The 18961-nt window shown below is 43.8% G+C and overlaps 1 protein-coding gene across 6 annotated transcripts in view; it reads left to right on the top strand.

Moving 5' to 3' along the window:
* Positions 1–17930, top strand: part of GABRA4 (gamma-aminobutyric acid type A receptor subunit alpha4) — an 82497-nt gene extending 64567 nt beyond the window's left edge. For all 6 annotated transcript variants that reach the window (XM_039542558.1, XM_039542556.1, XM_039542557.1 and 3 more), the window contains one exon: positions 16896–17930. In XM_039542558.1, coding sequence (XP_039398492.1) covers positions 16896–17429 — 534 coding nt within the window. In that variant the 3' untranslated portion in view covers positions 17430–17930. The remainder of the gene's footprint in view (positions 1–16895) is intronic.
* Positions 17931–18961: the final 1031 nt, after the last annotated feature.

An 18961-nucleotide genomic window follows, 5' to 3' on the forward strand; every position in this document is an offset into this window, starting at 1 on the left:
CTAGAGACCTACAAAGAGGATTTATGCACTACTACTACTGATAGTTCTTTAGCTGAACTAATAGTAGATTTCCTTTTTTGGATTCAGATCCCAATACGGCATGTTCCTCATACAAACTGTGAAAGCAATTTTAAATGAAAGCGAATGATTTAAAACTGCTATGTAGAACACTAGTGTGCTGCAAGAGGACTCTCAAAACGCTTCGTTGAGAGCTAGAGAGGGGCTTGGCAAGGAAGTTTGCATAATGCTGCACCAGCATATGACTTTCTTACAGCTTGCACAATTTTCAATATTTTGCATCACAGACATATTCAGTGGGGTTTGCATAATTTGATGCACTATAAATACTTTTATCATTGCTTCAGCATTCCCATACTAATACTGCATTTCCTGTGACTTGTCTAAAGCATCTATCCTGCAATATTTTAAAAGTATTTGCTTGCTTGTTTTATGGATTACTTGACCGGGTCTCATCACGGGGGATGTAAAATGGGTGTGTTGATTTGTTTTAAAACAATGTGACTGTTTGTCATTTCAGTGTGTATATTAATATGTTGTTGATCCAGTTGTAAATCTCAGCTCAGCTACTATGCACTGTTTCAGTTCATGCTTCACTGAGGTGCAAAATTGGCTTGCTTATCATAAACTGGTAAAACATGGGGGGAAAAAAACCAAACAATCTAGTACCTGATTTTTTTGGCTCAAGTCAAGGATTATGTAGGCTCAGAGGAAGTTTCAAAATGTTTTAGATGAACAGCTGTTAGAGTGTGCAAACCTTGTTAAATATTGAAGAGTTTTTTGATTGACTCTCATTTGAGCATCATTCTAGTGTGATAGCAAGCAACAATAACCAGCGGTTTTAGCCTTACTTTATGGACACAGGGAATGATCTGTGAGTTGATTTTGTGAGTGATTTATTACTCTATTTTGGTGGTGTGATGTATTTTCTCATATAAGGTGACCAACATAACCTTTCTGCAGAAACCTCCCATAAGATTTAATGATAAATCTATCCAATCTATGTTGAACTATGCTAACAGCATACTTCATTGTGTTTTCTATGGTCAGTTGCATGTGCTTCCACTTGGAAAGAGAAGGGCACAGCATTAATTACAATATTTATGCATGTTTGCAAGGAAGTTTGCCTAGTTACCCTACCTTCATGCCAAGTCAAATGGATTGAATTTCTGCACTAAGATTTTTTTAAAGGGTTGTGTTTGAAAATTCTTGAGATTTAGGAGAGCCAGCTTGAAATCATTTGTCCATTGCAATCAGTCCCCTTGAAGAAAAAAAAAACCTATAAAACAACATTCAGAATGTTTTGACTTTTTAATATCAAGGGAAGAACTTTAAATTGTTTGACTACAATAAGGATTTCAAAAGTCAATAGTATTCTGCAACTGGTATTACTGCTTGAAATATAAGAGTTTCCATCTTCGCTAAAGAAATATCAGCTGGCCAAAATATTGGCTGACTGCCAAAATGGTTAGCACTGATAAGGAAAATAAACCTATTTTGAAGTGAATAGATTATTAGAGGATCTTATTTCAAGAATAGTTCACTTTAATTCATCTATTTAGTATTCAATAGATGCTAATATTAAGAGACACTCCTTTCATATTCACATTATTACTCTAGGAAGAAACAAATGAGAATAAAAAAATTTGAGAAGGTGTGCTAGAAATAGCCATTTGGTTTTTATAACAAATTTTCTCTTGCACCCAGCATCTCATTTGAGATGCCTCATCTTGTCATAACCAGAATATATTTTGCTCTGAGAAATGAAATCATAAATATATCATTCCATGGGTCTCTTTTTTTTTTCCAGATCATATCCCAGCATAGTCTTTTTGATTATTTATTATTGGTGTAACTCCAGCAATCAGTGCCAGGTGCTTTACAAGCAGTTAAGAAGATTGCTGCTCTGAACAGTTTATAATATAAATGGCCATATCCTGCTCACCTTGATATCAGTAGCAAAACTTCCATTGGTTTCATTGATGATGGATAGGCCCCTCAGTAAATTAGCTCTAGTTTAACCTGAAAAAGACAAACTTATTTGTTATGTAAATCAGTTAGAGGACCAGGCAGACACAGTATCTGTGTGACCTGTGTTATCATTAGGGTGTGGCATGTTGTCCTTTTTATGGACAATCTCCTGTTGCTGCCAGCTAATAGAGTTACTCATTTGAGTGGTAGAGGTTTGTGCAGGGAGTCATTATGAAGTCAGAAGCAGCAAAGAATCCTGTGGCACCTTATAGACTAACAGAAGTTTTGCAGCATGAGCTTTCGTGGGTGAATACCCACTTCTTCGGATGCAAGCAGAAGTCATTACACCCTCACATGCTCATCTGCCTTTAACAGAGAAAGTACAGAATTCACACTAGCATAGTGTTTGCCATCACCCCCTTTAGGGGCTGCTTTATTAACAGCAGGAGGCTGTTATTCTCTAATGGAATTACTCTGTTAGAGCAAGTGGTAGCAATCTGCTTTGTGATGCTAAAGGCCATAGGTTTGAAGCCTACTGATAACAGGGAGGGAGTTATTATATCTCTGCCATCAGGTCAAACTATTTGTCCAACTTTCAGAAAAGAAATTTTAAGTCTTGTGGTACGGTGAGCCAAGAGGCTGTTACCACTCTTCTCTCACAGGATTTCCAACAGTCATCCACATTTTTCTCACCTTCAGACTAGATTACAGCAATGTACTTTACTTTGGGGTGTCCTTGAAGTTCATTTTGAAGCACCAGCTGATGCAGAATCCAGGTGCCTGCCTCCTAAGTGGGGGCCACTGCTGAGAATGCATAATGCCTGTGTTCAAGTCTGCACTAAATTCCACGGTGTTAGTGATGATCTTTGAGATCTGGAGCAGAACTTGGCTGTCTGAAAATCCACATCTTGCACTGTAGCCCCTCGTAGCAGTTACACCCAAATTGGAGGCTGTTGCTGCTGGTTTCTGGGATTGACCACACCAGAGCCAGCAGCAGAGCTTCTTCCTCAATTGAAGAGACCCTGGGATCAGAGCAAAATACAAAAATGGAGATGATCAAAACTGTCTAAGGGATTTGCACATGCTATTCCCATTAAAATTAATGTGAATTGGGCATGCGGATCCTTTGGGATTTGTAAAATCTCACTGAAAATATTCTTATTGGATAAGATTCACAGCTGGCAGAGCCAAGACTGCAGGTTCCTGGCAGCAGAGTCTTCTTAGAATGTGATGCAGTATAGCAACCCCTACCTAGCTGGCGAGTACACCCAAAGAGTGGGCGGGTCTGCTCAGAGCAGGGATGGGGTGCCTGTTTCATTGGCAATAAGTGATGTGGCAGGCAGGTGGCATTGCAGGAATGAGATCTTTATTAAGCATGCTATCTGAGACTAGTGTTACATGCTCCAACTCTACTGTCCGAGGGGTAGCATCCGGGATGTAGCCTGCATTCCTGAGTGCCTGCTGCCATACTGCACTAGGTTCTTCCTGAAACCTGACCTTATTCCTGTGTTCAGTTCGACTCATCCTTCTCACTGTATCAGCCAGCCAGGCAGCAGAGTCAGTTTCCTAGCAACACACTGGATGCAGCTGATTCTGGCAGGGGCTGCCTGATTGACTGCGCTTCCTGATTGATGGAGTGGCAAAGCTAAGCTATTACTTGACTCATCAGCATCCAGAGCTTGCTGGCTGATCAATGTGTTCCAAGTCTGCTGATGTGCTTGGTCCTGTTTCCTGTGCATACTCTTGTGCCCACTTCAGTTCCTGCCCTTCAGCTTTCCTTGACACCCCCTGGCTCTGCTTCCCCCACCACTTCTCTGGCTCACTCATTGGCTTTGGCTTTTGGCTTCTGATCCCTGGTTCTCACCCTTGCCTTTGCTCTGCACTGTGCCCATAGCCCTGACTCTGGCCCATCTCAGTTCCACTCTAACCTCCAGGCCAGGCCACTATCCTGGCTCTGACCATTAGGAGTGACCGTCCACATTTGGATCATGATCCTGACAGTTTGTGCAGCCCAAGAGACAAAGACTGATGATCAGGTTTGACCTCCATTACTCTGAGGGAATTAATGGACACCTTGCAGATGCTGGAGACTCAGATCATGGCTCTGCAGGTGCCGGTCATGCTGCCCAGGTCCCTAGGAAACCAAAGATTCTGCCGCTGGCCCAATTTCCCAGTGACAATGGGAAATTTTGCAGCTTCCTGAATCAATGTTGGCTCCTGTTCATGCTACAACTCCTATCATTTCCCATTGACTAGGCTCTAGTGGAGCTCATTATCAGACTATTAACTTGTCTAGCCACTGCATCACAGTTATGATTGCCCCACTGACCTGCAGCCCAGAGCTGGCTGACAGTCCCTTCAGTCATATTTACTACTTCTCAGAACTAGAACTCCAAATGCACCAGGAATACCTCAGTGAAAATTTAGAGGAGGAGTTTGTTCATCCTTCTACCAAGGGGCCCCCGATCTTTTTTTGTGTCAAAAAAAGATGGCTCCTAGTGCCCTGTGTTGACTACCAGGTTCTGAAGAGAGTGACAGTTTGAAATGGATACCTGTTGCCACTTATTAATGAACTTTTTGAAAGACTTGTCTTGTCCAGAGTTTTTTCTAAACTGGACTTTCATGGAGGCTACAGTCTGGCTTGTATCAGGGAATGCAACAAGTGGAAGATTTTGCAGTTATGTGCTTGATATGGGCATTTTGAGTAATTAGTTATGCCATTTGGGCTACGTAATGCTCTGGCTACATTTTCAGCATTTCATGAATCACATTTTCGAGGACATGCTGGACTGATTTGTTATTTATTTAGATTGTAGTCTTGTCTTCTCCATAAACCAGAAGCTACATGATCAATCCGTTCACCTTGTCCTTGATAGACTTCACCAGAATTGCCTTTCTGCCAAATCAGAGGAATGCAAATTCGACAAGGACTCTATCGAGTTCCTTAGTTATATCTTATCCCCCCTGAGGGCCAAACAGTGACCCACAGAAAGTGGGTGGAACATCCCAAAAGATGTAAAGGAGGCTCAGTGGTTTCTTGGATTTGCCAATTTTTATCAGTGCTTCAGTAAAGGATTCTCCGGGCTAATAGCACTGATAACTGCACTCCTTCAAAAATGGGTTTGTTTTGTCTGGTGAAGGTACATTTGCCTTTGATCAGCTAAAGAAAATGTTCACATTAGCTACCCAGGGTCTTGTGTATCCAGACCCTGCCAGACCTTTTACCATGGAAGCAGATGCCTTGAACTTTGCTGTTGTGACTGTATTTTTGCAAAATGCAGATCCTTGTAACCAACTCCATCCTTGTGCATACTGTTCATGTAAGCTCTAATTCCTGCTGGAAAAAAAAGGGTATCTGAGACAGGGAGCTGCTTGCAATTAAAACAGCATTCAAAGAATGGAGACATCTTCTGTAGGAGGCTCAGTTCCCAGTCCAGGTCCTCACCAATCACAAGAACTTAGAATATCTTTGAACAGTCCATAATTTTAATCAATGGCAGATCTGTGGGTCACATTTCTTTGCCATTTTATTGTTACCTACCACCCTGAATCCATTTGAGATTGAGGAGCATTCCAATGCCAGCTCCCCGAATCCCTGAAACTCCACTTGTTTTTTGAGTTGTTCCTCTTGAAGCCGTACACAGAACATCCCTTCCCTGTCCACTCTGCTCCACCACCCCCTTCCTGTGGAGGTTCAGGGTCAGGAAGAATGTGAAATCAGAGAAATCCTGGATCCCAAGTGAATCCAAGGTTGACTTTACCACCTGGTGGACTGGAAGAAAGGTTTTGGGAACCAGATGGGAATATTCGTGCTCCAGGCCTTGTACCCACTTTTCACCAGAAAAACCCAGGAAAACTAAGGCCTAAGCCCCTAAAAGGTACCCTCAAGGTGGGGGAGGGGGTACCATCAGGGAGCCAGCTGCAGCAGTGTCAGTCTCCTAGCAACACAGTGGGCACAGCTGATCCTGGAAGGGGCGGTGTAATTGATTGTTGGAGGAGCAGAGCTAAGCTACTACTTAACCCAGGAGCAGGTAGAGCTTGTGGTCTGCTCAATGCGTTGCATGCCTGCAGCTGCACTTGGTCCTGCTTCCTGTGCCTGCTCCTATCCAGCCTGCTCTTGTGCCTACTTCAGTTCCCGCCCTTCTCCATCCTTGAAACCCCAGGCTCTGAGTTCTGGTGCTGCTTCCTGATGGCTCCAGCTCACGTATTGGCTCTGGCTTGGTCCCTGGCCCTGACTTCCAGCTTTGCTTCCTGACCTGTCTCCCGCTCACTCATTGGCTCTGATTTTCAGCTTCTGATCCCTGGTTCCCAACCTTGATTCTGCTCTTGACCATGACCCGGATGTCCCATGGTCCTGATTCTTGACTCCAGCTTGGCTTAGCTCTGCTCTGATCTCCAGGCCTGGCCACCTCCATGGCTGTGATGATTAGGCACAACTATCGATGTCCCAATCCTGATGCCTGGTAATCATTCAGAGAGTCTCCTGGGTAGACTTTGCTGGAGATCTCTGTATGGATCCTCAGCGGGAGCTTAAAGCTGCCCTTCTGTGGTGGAGGTTGGCTGTACTACTCCCTGCTTTAGCCCTTGGGATGAATCCTTAGTTGGATAATCACTGTACCTTCTAGGTTGCCTCAAAGCCATTTAATTTTTGCTTTTTCTCCAGTAGTTCTTATGCCTCCAAAATCCAAGACTTTAAATGTTACCCATTGCCAGTAGGTTTGTGTAATTTGGCTATTCAAATACTTTGCTGCTGTGGCAATAGGTGCTCAAAACAAAAATGAATAAAAATGTTTCCTTGTGCTGTTAGTATTGTCATTATGATATTGTCCCCTCTCTTTCACCAAGGGCATACACCACAATTCCTAGACCTGCACAGTTTTGGGAAACATTTAATGTAGAAGTGGAATGCTATATTAGGTCTATATTGTGGTTGGCATTGTAGTGCCTGGTCTAACTCCCATTCACCTCCGTGGAATTGGACTGGGCCTTTAAGCAGTTCCATTGTTGCCTTTCCTGGTGCTGTTAGAAGGCTCTTGAAAGGATATCAAACTGTTAGGAGGTTGGATGAAATCAGTGCCTTTCTGGATGCAATGTAATATGACTCGTCTTTGTTTATATTATAGTTCAAAGGCCAGAATCTAAACTTAGTTTCACTGGTGGAAAATCCGGTGCAGTCCCCTTTATCGATAACAGATTTACACTAGTGTAACTGAGAACAGAATTTGGCCCCATATCTCCAAATATGCTTTCTAATTTCCATGCATTGGGCATTTTATGGTGCCAGCAGGTGATGTCCAAAATTCACCAGAATCCCACACGCTATTCTGGTTTATTGTACAATATTATATAGTGACAATATAAAATGAAGTGTAATCTGTATGGTGTCTTCAGAAATATAAATTTTAGTGTGATCAACAGAGTGTCTCTCTCTCTATATATGTGTGTGTACTTCTTTTTCCTGCAATATTAAGAAAAAAGTTCAATACAGTCTAAATACATGGTTAGCCCATTTTCACTGGCTAAGACAATTTCAAAACAGGGCTTCATGGTGATTAAAGAATTAGATTGCTCCTGCTCTTATTTGCCTGTTTAGGGAAGTAGCCACCCCTTCTTCCCCCCTCTCCCCTCCACCCCAACACTCCTCCTGCTTATATTTCAATTCCAGGTGCAATGGGGAAAACTGGGACTACTCCCTGCCACCAGGATCAACTGGATGGGGAGGGAATGGATAGGAGTAGGAAGTAGGAGGAACCCTGGATGCACCTTCTCTTATTCACAAGCAGCAGCTGATGGGGCACAAAGGTGGGGTAGGGGGTGGGACAGAATTAAGCTGGTCCATGAAAACAAATGACAGGGCAAGTGGGGGCCTGGGGATGAATTGTGACTCTGAGTCATAATTCATTCTTTGCTCTTGGGGCCATGCAGCTATTTTACAATCTAGCCCATATTGATTGGAGACTTGCTATTCATAAGGGGCAAAATTCTCTCCTTCCACATAAAACTCAGGTACCTGAATTCTCTGCAGGTAAAGTGCAGAAGGGGGTGGGGAGGGGATTAAATCCAAAACTCCCAACCTGGGACCAGTGTGCAACTGTTTCTCTTGTCCCCACTCCACAACTCCTATCCCAGCCTATCGGCTGGAATATTGACTGCACCCCTCTGTGTGCGCGATATGTGGGACTAATGGATTCATATAAATGCTGATCAAACCCGCCCACATCGTAGCTTTCCATGCTAATCTGTGCAGGGCTGCCATGGAGACACTATCTGTGGCACATGGAGGAGAATGCAGGCACCCTTATACAGCTGCTTCACCCCAGTTCTCTCCCCATACAGAGATTAAATAGTAAAAAGGGCTTTCGGCTGGCCCTCTGCACTGCAGGTGGATGTCACCCAAGTAGAGCCAAAACGTATGTACTATAGCTCTGTACGTAAGAGATTAATACCAACACCCATTTTAAGAACTCCAGTGCTATCTTTTCTGCAAAACAGCACTGTTGGTTTGGGCAGTGCCCGTTAGTGAATCACATCAGTTTAAGCTTTGCAAGCCTTCAGTTGATGTGTGATTCTCAGTCTGGTATACAGTCAGCTTACAGCGACGTCACAGCAAATGCACATTCCAACTCGTACTGAATGTATAGTTTTATTTTAGTTTTTATTAAGTTATCTTAAAATCTGCTGGGGGTCGTAAGCAACCCTCTTGCAGGGGTATGCAAACTGCACATCCATGCATGCGGCAATACATTTTGAATAGTGACTTATAGCCTTTCTGTTTCAAATGGAATCATTAGTGTTTCTTTCAGGAAGTATCATTTCCCCTTCTTTTTACAGAGTAATTCAGCCCTTCACTTATTCAAGCTGCAGCACCATAAATAAATAAACAAACAAGGCAGTTAGCAGCCAGCAATGGAAAAGGGAGATATTTAAAACCTAAGAGAGATTCTGAAATAAATATATTGCAACTGAACTGGCATATGCTGTCAGTGGCCTGTTACTTTGATGTCAGTTTCTTGAGGATGTACATGAAACTGCAGGACCTGTGTTTTACCTTTTAGATTAGAGCACATAAATATAAACTGTTGAGGATAGCAGGTACAGGTGTGTGCATGAAATATACTCTAAAACTAGAACATTTTGCAACCAGAAAATGTCATGGTTGCAAAACTGATAGGTAAATAAAAGCATCACAACTGTATATTTGACATTTTGTCAAAGTGCTGTACTAAGGAACCACTAAGTCATGTGCTAAAAATATTTCCATCTGTTTGCTTTTTTGGTTACATTATTTGCATTATGAAAAATACAGTTCTACAGTATATCAGTTCATGGTCTTGGTGCTAAAGGGAGAATTATTATATTTTTATGACCCTGAGATTTAGCCGTTTCTTTTGTTGATGTTTTGAAGGTTACTGTTGAGCTTTTGTTGTCAGGACTAAAGCAGAGTGCATCATTTGAAACATATATAGTCAATGAATTTAGGTTTTTTTTCTGTTCATGGAAGATTTTCATGCAGAACACAGTTTCTTCAAATGTATTCCTTATTGGAATTTATTTGAGGAATATCTTTTTAAAAACTTGACCCTATAAACTGATCACTGATGCTACAAGTTTGAGATGTATTGTTTGTGTGATTGGTCAGATCAGTCACATGGCACTGTTTGTGTCTCCGTCTTAGATAGTTTGTTCCAGTGGTTAATCACGTTCTCTGTTAAAAAAAATAAATTGTGCCTGATTTCTAATTTGAATTTGTCTAGCTTTAACTTCTAGCCATTGACTCTTGTTCTGTCTTTCTCTGCTAGAATAAACAGTCCTTAAGTATCTGGTATTTTCTATCTGTGATGGTACTTCTACACGGTAACCTCTGACTTCTAATAGGAACTGTGCTCCATTGTATATACTTTTTTATTTCAAGATTTCTTTTTTAGATTTGAAAATTGTGTTTCCTTTTCATTCAGAAAGTCCCTAACATCTAGAAATAACAATGCCTTTTTAGGGGTTGTATGTATTTGTCATAGCTAGAAATGTAGATTCAATTTTAGATGGAACAATGTCTCCCCTAACTTAGATTGCTCTGAACTTGCTGTTTTATTTAGAGCCACCTCTAAATGTTCAAAGTTGTCCAGCAGTGATAGCAGATCTTTTCAGCACATTGTGTTTTTCTTTCATTAATGATTATGGGTCATATTATGAAATCTTCTAAGTTCTTCTTTGTTGTCCTTTCCCATGTTTTGGAAGAATTTGTTGGTTCAGTACTCTTCATACAAATAAGACCAGTTTATTCATCAGTTCAACTACAATGTGAGTCTGGAGAATCAGTTATTCCTGGCAGTTATGCAAAAATGTTTCCCTCATTTCAAGAACATCACTTGGCTGTGTATCATTAATTCCTCCAAGCCACATAAAGCACGTTTGCTATGGTAGGTAATCTGTTGACCAAGGGATAGATTCACAAAGGGACTTAATGACTTTTAGGCATCCAGGAAAGCATGGGATTCACAAAGGCTGCGGTAGGCATCTGGGCTCCTTCTAGAATGAATGGGGAGAGAGAGGCACCTAAGGATGGAATTTGCTGAAGCCAGCATGCTGAGCAGGGAGCTGCTGAGAAGAGAGGTGTGCCCTAAGCCTCACCGCTCTCAAGGAGTTAGGAGCTTTTGCTTGGGAGGAAAAGGAGGCGCCACCATCTGCTTTTAGCCCAGTGGTTAGAGCGCTCACTTGGGATGTGGGAGACCCAGATTCAGTTTTTCCCTTCTGCTCGATGAGAAGAAAGGACTGGAACAGGGATCTCCCACCTCTCAGGTGTGAGTGCCCTACCCACTGGGCAAAGGGATCTTCTGGTGTGGGGTTCCCTCAGTCTCTCCTGTTGAAGCTGTTACCCTTTGGATAAATAATGAGGGAGTGATGGGAGCAGGGGGACTGATTCTTCCACCCCCTAGTGAGGGACCTACCCACCAGCCTACAGAGTCATTCTTCCTTTCTCTCTGGTCCAGTGGCTCTTTATTTATCCAAAGTGCTACAGCTCCAACAGGAGAGATTGAGGGATATCCCCCCCCCCCATCAGACTTTCCCATAGGTCAGTGGTTAAGGCCCTTGCCTGAGAGGTAGGAGTTGCTAGTTCAATTCCTCTGCCCTGGCAGAGGGGGAGGTTGAACCTGGGTTTCCCACATCCCCTGTGAATGGTCTAACCACTAAACTAAAAGTTATATAGTCATAACTACAGGCCCCAATCGAGTAGGTGAGCTCTGAGCTCACATGCAGGATTAGGCCTTTCAGGGAAACACCTATTTTCCTTGCTTTGAGTATCACCCTGGGCTTAGACTTCCAGATGCCTAGAGTGAGTGTGCATGCCCAGAAGCAGAAATATAGGTGTCCAGGGAACTTTTACAGCAGAAATTTAGGAACTGGGTGTGTTTAGGCACCTATAGGCTTAGGTGGCAGCTGAGTGGGAATTCGGTGAATGTCAGTCATGCCTAAATGTTGGATATAGGCACCTCAAGTAGCAGTTGGGTGCCAAAGTCCCTATATGAATCTGGCCCCAATTTATCATGCAGAACACCACAATAAAGCTGCTGATGTGGCATTTGCAACAGCTTTCAGTTTTTATGTGATTGCTATTTAAATGTATTAAATAGCTAAGATTGGTACCGTGCCTTGAGGATGGAACATTGAAATGGCAGTCTGTTTTCAAGGTATTGTTATCACATTACCAAATATAACTCTCCTGAATTCCTCATATACTTGTTTGTTTTGGAGAGAGACATACGTGTGTGTGTTTAGTCAGATGGATAGGAGTTATCAAGAGTGCTGCCATCTTTAGTGAGGTCTGCTGCAGTCTGTCCATTAGTGATGATGGTAAATAGCCACATGACTTTGGAATTCTAGCCTGTTTGCTCTTAGACCTGTTTATTTCCACTTCTAAGTCACATTTTAATGTCTTATCTTTTATGTTAGTTGGATATTAGTTGAAGGAAAGGAATGCTAATGTATTATCTATAGTGGGTTTTGATGGTTTTTTTAAATCACAGTACAGAGATGAAATGACATGTAATCATTTGGTAGAGGGATATGTTCTTGTGTTTCACTTGGTGTAATATTTCAATATTAGATCTTTTCAGTATTTCAATATGTATATTGATTAAAACAAGAAACTGGGGTGAACATCTGTTTTTCTCTTTTCAACAAAATAAAAATGTCTAATTGAGTATAAAGTAGTGAATAACGTTCTGCTGCCAAGATGAAATGCATGCTGTGAAAGGGTATATGGAATACATAGAGAGAAGTTTCCACCCACTTGGCCTTTTAATAGCAGTTATTCTAAATCTGCACAGTTTTTTGCTTCATAACACAATTTGAGTCTGAAAATACTGCATGTGGAGTGCAGTCACTGCCTTTGAAAAGTCAGCATTTGCCAGCAATTACCACACAGTGGCATCCAGGAGAGTACAGTATGTCAGTATTCTTGGGCCACAATGTGTCAACTTGGAAAATAGGGGCCAGATTCCCTGGTAAACTCCAGCTGCTTCGAGTTGCACCAGTGAAGAGTGACCAGATGTCCTGATTTTATAGGGACAGTCCCGATATTTGGGTCTTTCTTATGTAGGCTCCTATTACACCCCACCCCTGTCCCAATTTTTCACACTTGCTGTCTGGTCACTCTATACCAGTGATACAAAGCAGGTAAACCAAGTTTACCAAAAGCTAGATTTAGAGCTGTTTTACATCACCAAAGCTGTAAGACCATACCAGTGAATCTGAGCCCAGAATTAAAAATATGAATGTTGCTGTCATAGGGGGCTTGGAGGGCAAGGGGGCCTAGTGGTTAGTGCACCTGACTTCTGGCCCCTTGCCCCTCTGTCAGGGCAGTAGCGATATCTGTTGCTGACCTTAGGTCAGTAATCTTCAGCTTTCTACCAGCATCTGGGCTTCAGCCCTTAAAGGGATGTGGTATGAGGACCTGGGCCGTCCCTCTCCACTGGGTCCCAATCCAGGGCCCTGTGGAAAGCAACTCTGGTGAGGTCCTCCCTGCAGTAAGTCCAAGTTCACTTCCCTGGGTTATTTCCTACCAGGAGGCCCTTCAGTTTGGGGCTTGGCCCCTGTAGTGCAGTCCGTCTCTCAACAACAAAAAAAGTCCAAGGGCCCTAGAGGTTCTCAGAGTGGGTGGTGGTTGAAGAAGGCACTGTCTGGGGGGGCTTTATCTGCTGGGTGGTCCCCTCTCAGGCTCAACTTTCTGTCTAGCTTCCTGGAGAAGCATTCCTCTCTCCTGCAGCCTGTCCACCACTCCTTGCCTGGGCTTCCGAGTTCCCATTTAACTGGCTCTTCCAGATGGAGCGTGCTCAGCAAGCCTGGAGGGGTAGGGCTACTTGGTTCCAGTATTGTCTTTTGAACACCTTTGAGCCCTGTGTGGGGTTTGTATACCCCATTACACACCCTCCCACTCAGCCACCAAGTTGTGATGTCACAGGGCTGATCCATGTCTCCTCTGGCTCATAGAAGAAATTGCCATTTTTGTTTTCCCTGCGTGTGCAGTGGGACATGTGGCAGCTATATGGCTGCAGCGAGAGATACCACTGTATGATGCACAGATTGTGGTCTTTTATGGAGTTCAGGAGAGATGCATGGTCTGCTACTAGGTGGAAGGGCTGCCCCCATAAGTAATATCACAGGACAGAAACAGCCAATTTTCTCAGTGACTGAGCCAGGGCCTCTTTCTCAGTGACTGAGCATGCCACCTCTCAGGGGAACATCTTTCTACTGAGAAAGAGGATGGGATGCTCTTCTACACTGAATTCGTGAGGCAGCAGTGCCCTGAGCATTTGCACAATAAACAGTTTTGTGAACTTTGGGTGGAATAGCACCGGTTCCTGGCTCAACTGGTCTTTCAATGCTTTGAATGCCTCATCAGTTTTTCATCCAACAGATTTATTGGGGTACTGAATCCTTTATCATGTCCATCAAAGGGTCAGTAGTGGTAGCAAAGGTGGGGGTACTGTCAGATTCAGCCCCAGCAGTCCCAATAAACAGCGAACGTGCTTCTTGGTGGAGGGGATGGAACAATCCGGTAAGGCTTGGACTTTGTCCACCAGAGATCGTAATTGTCCCCCTCTCATTATATACCCCAGGTAAGTGACTTCTTTGGCAGCCAGATGGCACTTGATTGGGTTGGCCATAAACACTGCCTCCATAAGAGCTTATAGTTTGCAATAATGTGCCTTATATGGTCAGCCTACTCTTCACCATATATGAAAATACTGTTAATGTAGGTGGCTGTTTATGCCCCATGTGGCCGCAGCACTTGAAAGGTGGCAGTGGCCCCAAGGATGCCAAAGGGCATGGTCTTAAATTGATACCACCAAATTGGATGGAGAAGGCAGTTGTCTCTTTAGACTCGGGCGTCAAGGGTATCTGCCAATACCCTTTCATTAGGTCAAGAGTGGATTATATAGTCTGCTGCTTCCAGGCTACACAGTCCATCTCCTGTTTTCTTAGGTCTGTTTTCTGAGGTCTTTTGGAGATTTTCTGCCTCCACAATGGATGTGACACCCTCTGACAACCTCTTCCAAAACCACCAGTCACACCCCAGGATGACCAGATAGGCCAGGTCTTTGTACCATCTTGGTGTGGTTTTGCACAATCAGTATAATCTCTCTCATTGCATACGGCTATATATTTCCGTGGATGAACTGGAGGTAGATCATACCTCTGTGCTTCCCTCCTGGCCCCACCAGCCGTTCCCTGACCAGGGTTTGGCTTCAGCCAAACCCTGATCAGTCCTTGAATGGTCACTCTGTCCACTTGGACTAACATTTTCCTTGGGCCCCTTTTCTGAGCCTGGCTGTGTGTGGTCCAGGCCTGCTCATAATTACAATCCATGAATAGGCGGTCTTGCCAAAAATTGCTTTGTTGCCCACAGGCAAAGCAAACCCCTATGGTTGAAGGCAATCCCATCACTGCTTCTCCCAGTGGAAATGGCCTCTGCGGGCAAGGTCACTCCATTGGGTCCAAATCACTCCTAACAGACTAAAGTTGGAGACTTCTGGGCTCTTTTGAGACCTTTGAGACCTTACCCCCTGTAGTTGGGCATCCCAGTTCCCAGGGAACCTTTGGCTGGATTTGGAGGTCAGTAATATGTATGCCCTGGGGTCATGCCAGACTGACTTTGGGTATTTTTGCTTTGGACCCGAGGGATCTGAGAGAGTTCTCCGCCAGGGCAATGACCTCTGTGAGAATTTCAGGATGTTGCCTTATAATCCATGCACACACCCCTGTAGAGAGGATCTGTGTGTACTGTTCCATGCCTACCTTCTATGCTACCTAAACCCCTGTGCAACCCCCTGGCACCACTAGCAATGTTCTCTTAGACTCCGAGCAATGGCCCAGGGCTGAGCCCCAAGCAAGAATTCCTCCTGGCAGGAACCACTGGTGGTAGGTTTTGGGAGAGATGTTCAGGTGCCCAGAATTACTGCCTTGACTTGGGTGTTATTCTGGGTGGCCACCACATCGAAGACCCGGTATGCAGCCTGGACCAGGCCTGACAAGTGGAGGGCCAATAGGTTGGTCCAGCTTTCCACTGGCCATGTAGTCATGGCAGCGACTCTCTTGAATGTGACGAGGAATGCTTCTGGGCCATCTGTGTGCCCCATCTTTGTCAGTTTCACCAGGATGGATGGCATTAGGGTGGTACCTCCCCCTCCCCTGGTGAGACTTTCTGCTGCCCCCAGTGGCTGTGTGAGTGTAATCATCTGCTTGATGAGCTGCTGCTGTGTCCCCATTTCTTTAATCAGCTGCTGTTGCTGGGCAGAGAGTGCTGGAGCCATTAGCTCTGCTGCTGCTGTTGCTGGGCTACCTGTTAATGGTTTTCCAGGGACCACTTCAGCAACTTCTCAAAATCTATGTGTGCCTTCCATCTCCCCCTCTTTTCTGGCCAACTTTCAGGTCTGGGACACTGTGCTCCCCACATTCTCTTCCATGTGTGATGGGGGCTCAGAGGCTGTGGTGGCCTAGTGATTAGAACACCAGACTTCTGCCCCAGGCTTCCCTGTCAGATCAGTAGCAATATCTGTTCCTGACCTTAAGCCAGGAATCTTCAGCTTTCCTCCTACATCTGGGCCTTGGCCCTTAAGGGATGTGGTAGTGGGACCTGAGCCCTCTCTCTCCACCGTGTCCCAGCACAGGGCAGCAACAGCAGCAGAATCCTCCCTGTAGTAAGTCCAGGTTCACTTCCTTGGGCTACTTCCTGCCAATAGGGCTCTTCTGTTTGGGGCATGGCCCCTATAGGCCAAACAGTCAGTCTCTCAACCAAAAAAAAAAAAGTCCAAAAGAGCAGGGCCCTGGGGATGGTGGATGGAGAAGGCACTGTCTGGAGGCCTTACCTGCTCTGTGGTCCTCTCTCAGGCTCAACCTTCTGTCTAGCTTCCTGGAGAAGCATTCCTCTCTCCTGCAGCCTGTCCACCATCCTTTGCCTGGGCTTCTGAGCACCCATTTAACCTGCTCCTCCAGTTAGCACATGCTTAGCAAGCCCAGAGGGGTGGAGCTACTTGGGCCAAGTATTGTCTTTTAACTCCTTGAGGCTCAGTATGGGCTTTTTATTCCCAATCACAGCCCCAAAAGAGAAAAACAAACAAGCCAAGGATCCTTAGATTAATGGTATCAGGTTTAAATTGATGTCACTTGATGGTGCTAGTTTCGGATTTGGCCATGTTAATATTCTAGCCACTACGAGATTTCTTGTTCGGTGGGTTTTTTTTTGCGCAGTTAAATTCATGTTCATGAGCAGATCGTAGCTTGATCCTGAAGTTCAAAGATATGATATGAATGAGTATTAGCATGACAGGGCTTGTTTAAAAAGTTCCCATCACTTCTATTTGTGTCTATTTTTAAAATGACTAATATTATTTCTTGTAACTTTGCAGACTACAGATGCCAATTCAAATGTGAGGAAAAGAACAAATGCCATGGCACAGTCAGAAGCCGATGTTGGGAACCGAACTGACACAGCAAACAGTTCCATCCAACCTTCTGTGGTAACTCAGGGGTCTTCTGACATTACACCCCAGTCTCTTTCAGCATCAAGTCCAAACCCGTTCAGTCGCCTCAATGTATCAGAAACATTGTCGTCTGCAAGAGCTACTCCTCCAGCTCCTCCCTCCACCCCAATTTTAACTGGATGCATAACACAGCATGCCACAGCTGGATCCCCATCCATTCATCATTTACTTGGATCTAGACTGGAGCAGATTCAGACCACAGCTAATACGGTGGGAGCATCTGTAAAGCCGTCTGCTATCTCTCCGTCTCCTGCTCCCCCTGCTTCCAGCTCTGGCACCAGTAAGATAGACAAATATGCACGCATTCTATTTCCTGTCACATTTGGAGCATTTAACATGGTCTACTGGGTAGTGTATCTATCCAAGGATACCATGGAAAAATCAGAAAGTCTAATGTAGTTTTGCTGCAATATAGTAGTTTCCTTAATTATTATAACACATTTGTTGCAGGGTTCCTTCTTTTAAAACTTTTTTTTAAGAGACCATTTATTCTTATTTTACAAGGCTCTGTGCTAGGTTCCCACTGCAAAGAACAAGTTTATTGGGACAATTAACTAACTCATCATTGAGTAAAGGGTAAGAAAATTGGCTTCTCTCTCCCAAATGGGAACACAGAACTTGCCATGGAGCGCAGGGAAGGGAAGAACAGTGATGAGAAGTAAGTAGAATGCAGACACACACATTTATGCAGTGTAATGTGCACTGACTTTTAGTAGTATACCATAATGATTTTTACAAATCACCACTGCCTAGACCCAGCAATGCATTTTCCACTATGACTTGCAGTGACTGTTTGGGGGATATTTTTAAATGCTGCCAGACAGGGACTTTTCCCTGCTAGATTAAAGTTGATGAAAGAAATGATGAGTGGTGACAGAAGAAAATAGAGGGAGTCCTACTGGTGGGGGTTGGGGGAGGGGGAGATGGAATGGAGGGGGTGAGGGGAGTGCTGTAGAAAAAAAGTTAGGCAAAGGAGTTGGAGAATTCCATATATTTTTACTAAGCAGTATTTTGTGCCGCTGCGTAGAAAATTCTCTCTGTATTAAAGGATGAGTGAATCTTGTGGAGTCTGAGATTTTATGAACCTCTCGAACTAGTTCTTTTGGGTTTGCAAAACCTACGTAATAGCCTGATCCTTCTTTCACTTACATCAGGTTTAACTTGAGTGTAGTTACTCCCAATTTACAACTGTGTAAGACAGAGAAGAAACAGACCCATGATGTTTAGGTTTTGATTAGAATTCTTCCTTCTCTGGTGCCTTTCCTCTGTTTTGTTTTTCACTCTGTCTACTCTCCTCCTTTTTTCACCATTATTTTCACTGGATGTTTCCCTTTTGCACTGTTTCTTGTAGCCTCTCCTAACCAGAATGCAAACCCAATAGTGGTTGAGTTCAAGTTAAATGTTCAAGTGGCTTTAAAATGGCAAAATGAGTTTGCCATCCTTTCTATGGTTACGGGTACAGTACAGCTGTAAGGAAGGGAAATCAGTTCCTTTGGGAAGTAGTCATGTCACATAAATAAGAGGAATACTTTCCTAGTTGGGGTAAGGTGCTTTTCCTCTCGTCCCATCCTGTCTTAAAAATGATCAATAGCAGTAAAGTGCTCTCCTGAATGGGTGGAGTTAAGATGTGCTTCCAGGTAAGTATTTGGATTTCTTGGATGAAATGAACTGTTTAAATCTACCAGAGTCTTGTTTATCAATTTCCTTTCTGCCATACTGGGTAGACGATATGCTGATTAAAAAAGAATTGCCTGCACAAACTGCACCTGGGTAGCTAAATGAACTTCTCTTCAATTGACTACCAAAAATAATAGGCTGGATTCTCAGCTATGCTCTGGCATATCTGGGGATATGCTTGGGTGGATTAGTCCTCAGCTGGAATAGAGTGATATAACTGACTCCTAAGCCACTCCTTCAGGAGTCCTTGGCAT

Source organism: Mauremys reevesii, linkage group 5 (assembly GCF_016161935.1).
Source record: "Mauremys reevesii isolate NIE-2019 linkage group 5, ASM1616193v1, whole genome shotgun sequence".
NCBI lineage: Eukaryota > Metazoa > Chordata > Testudines > Geoemydidae > Mauremys > Mauremys reevesii.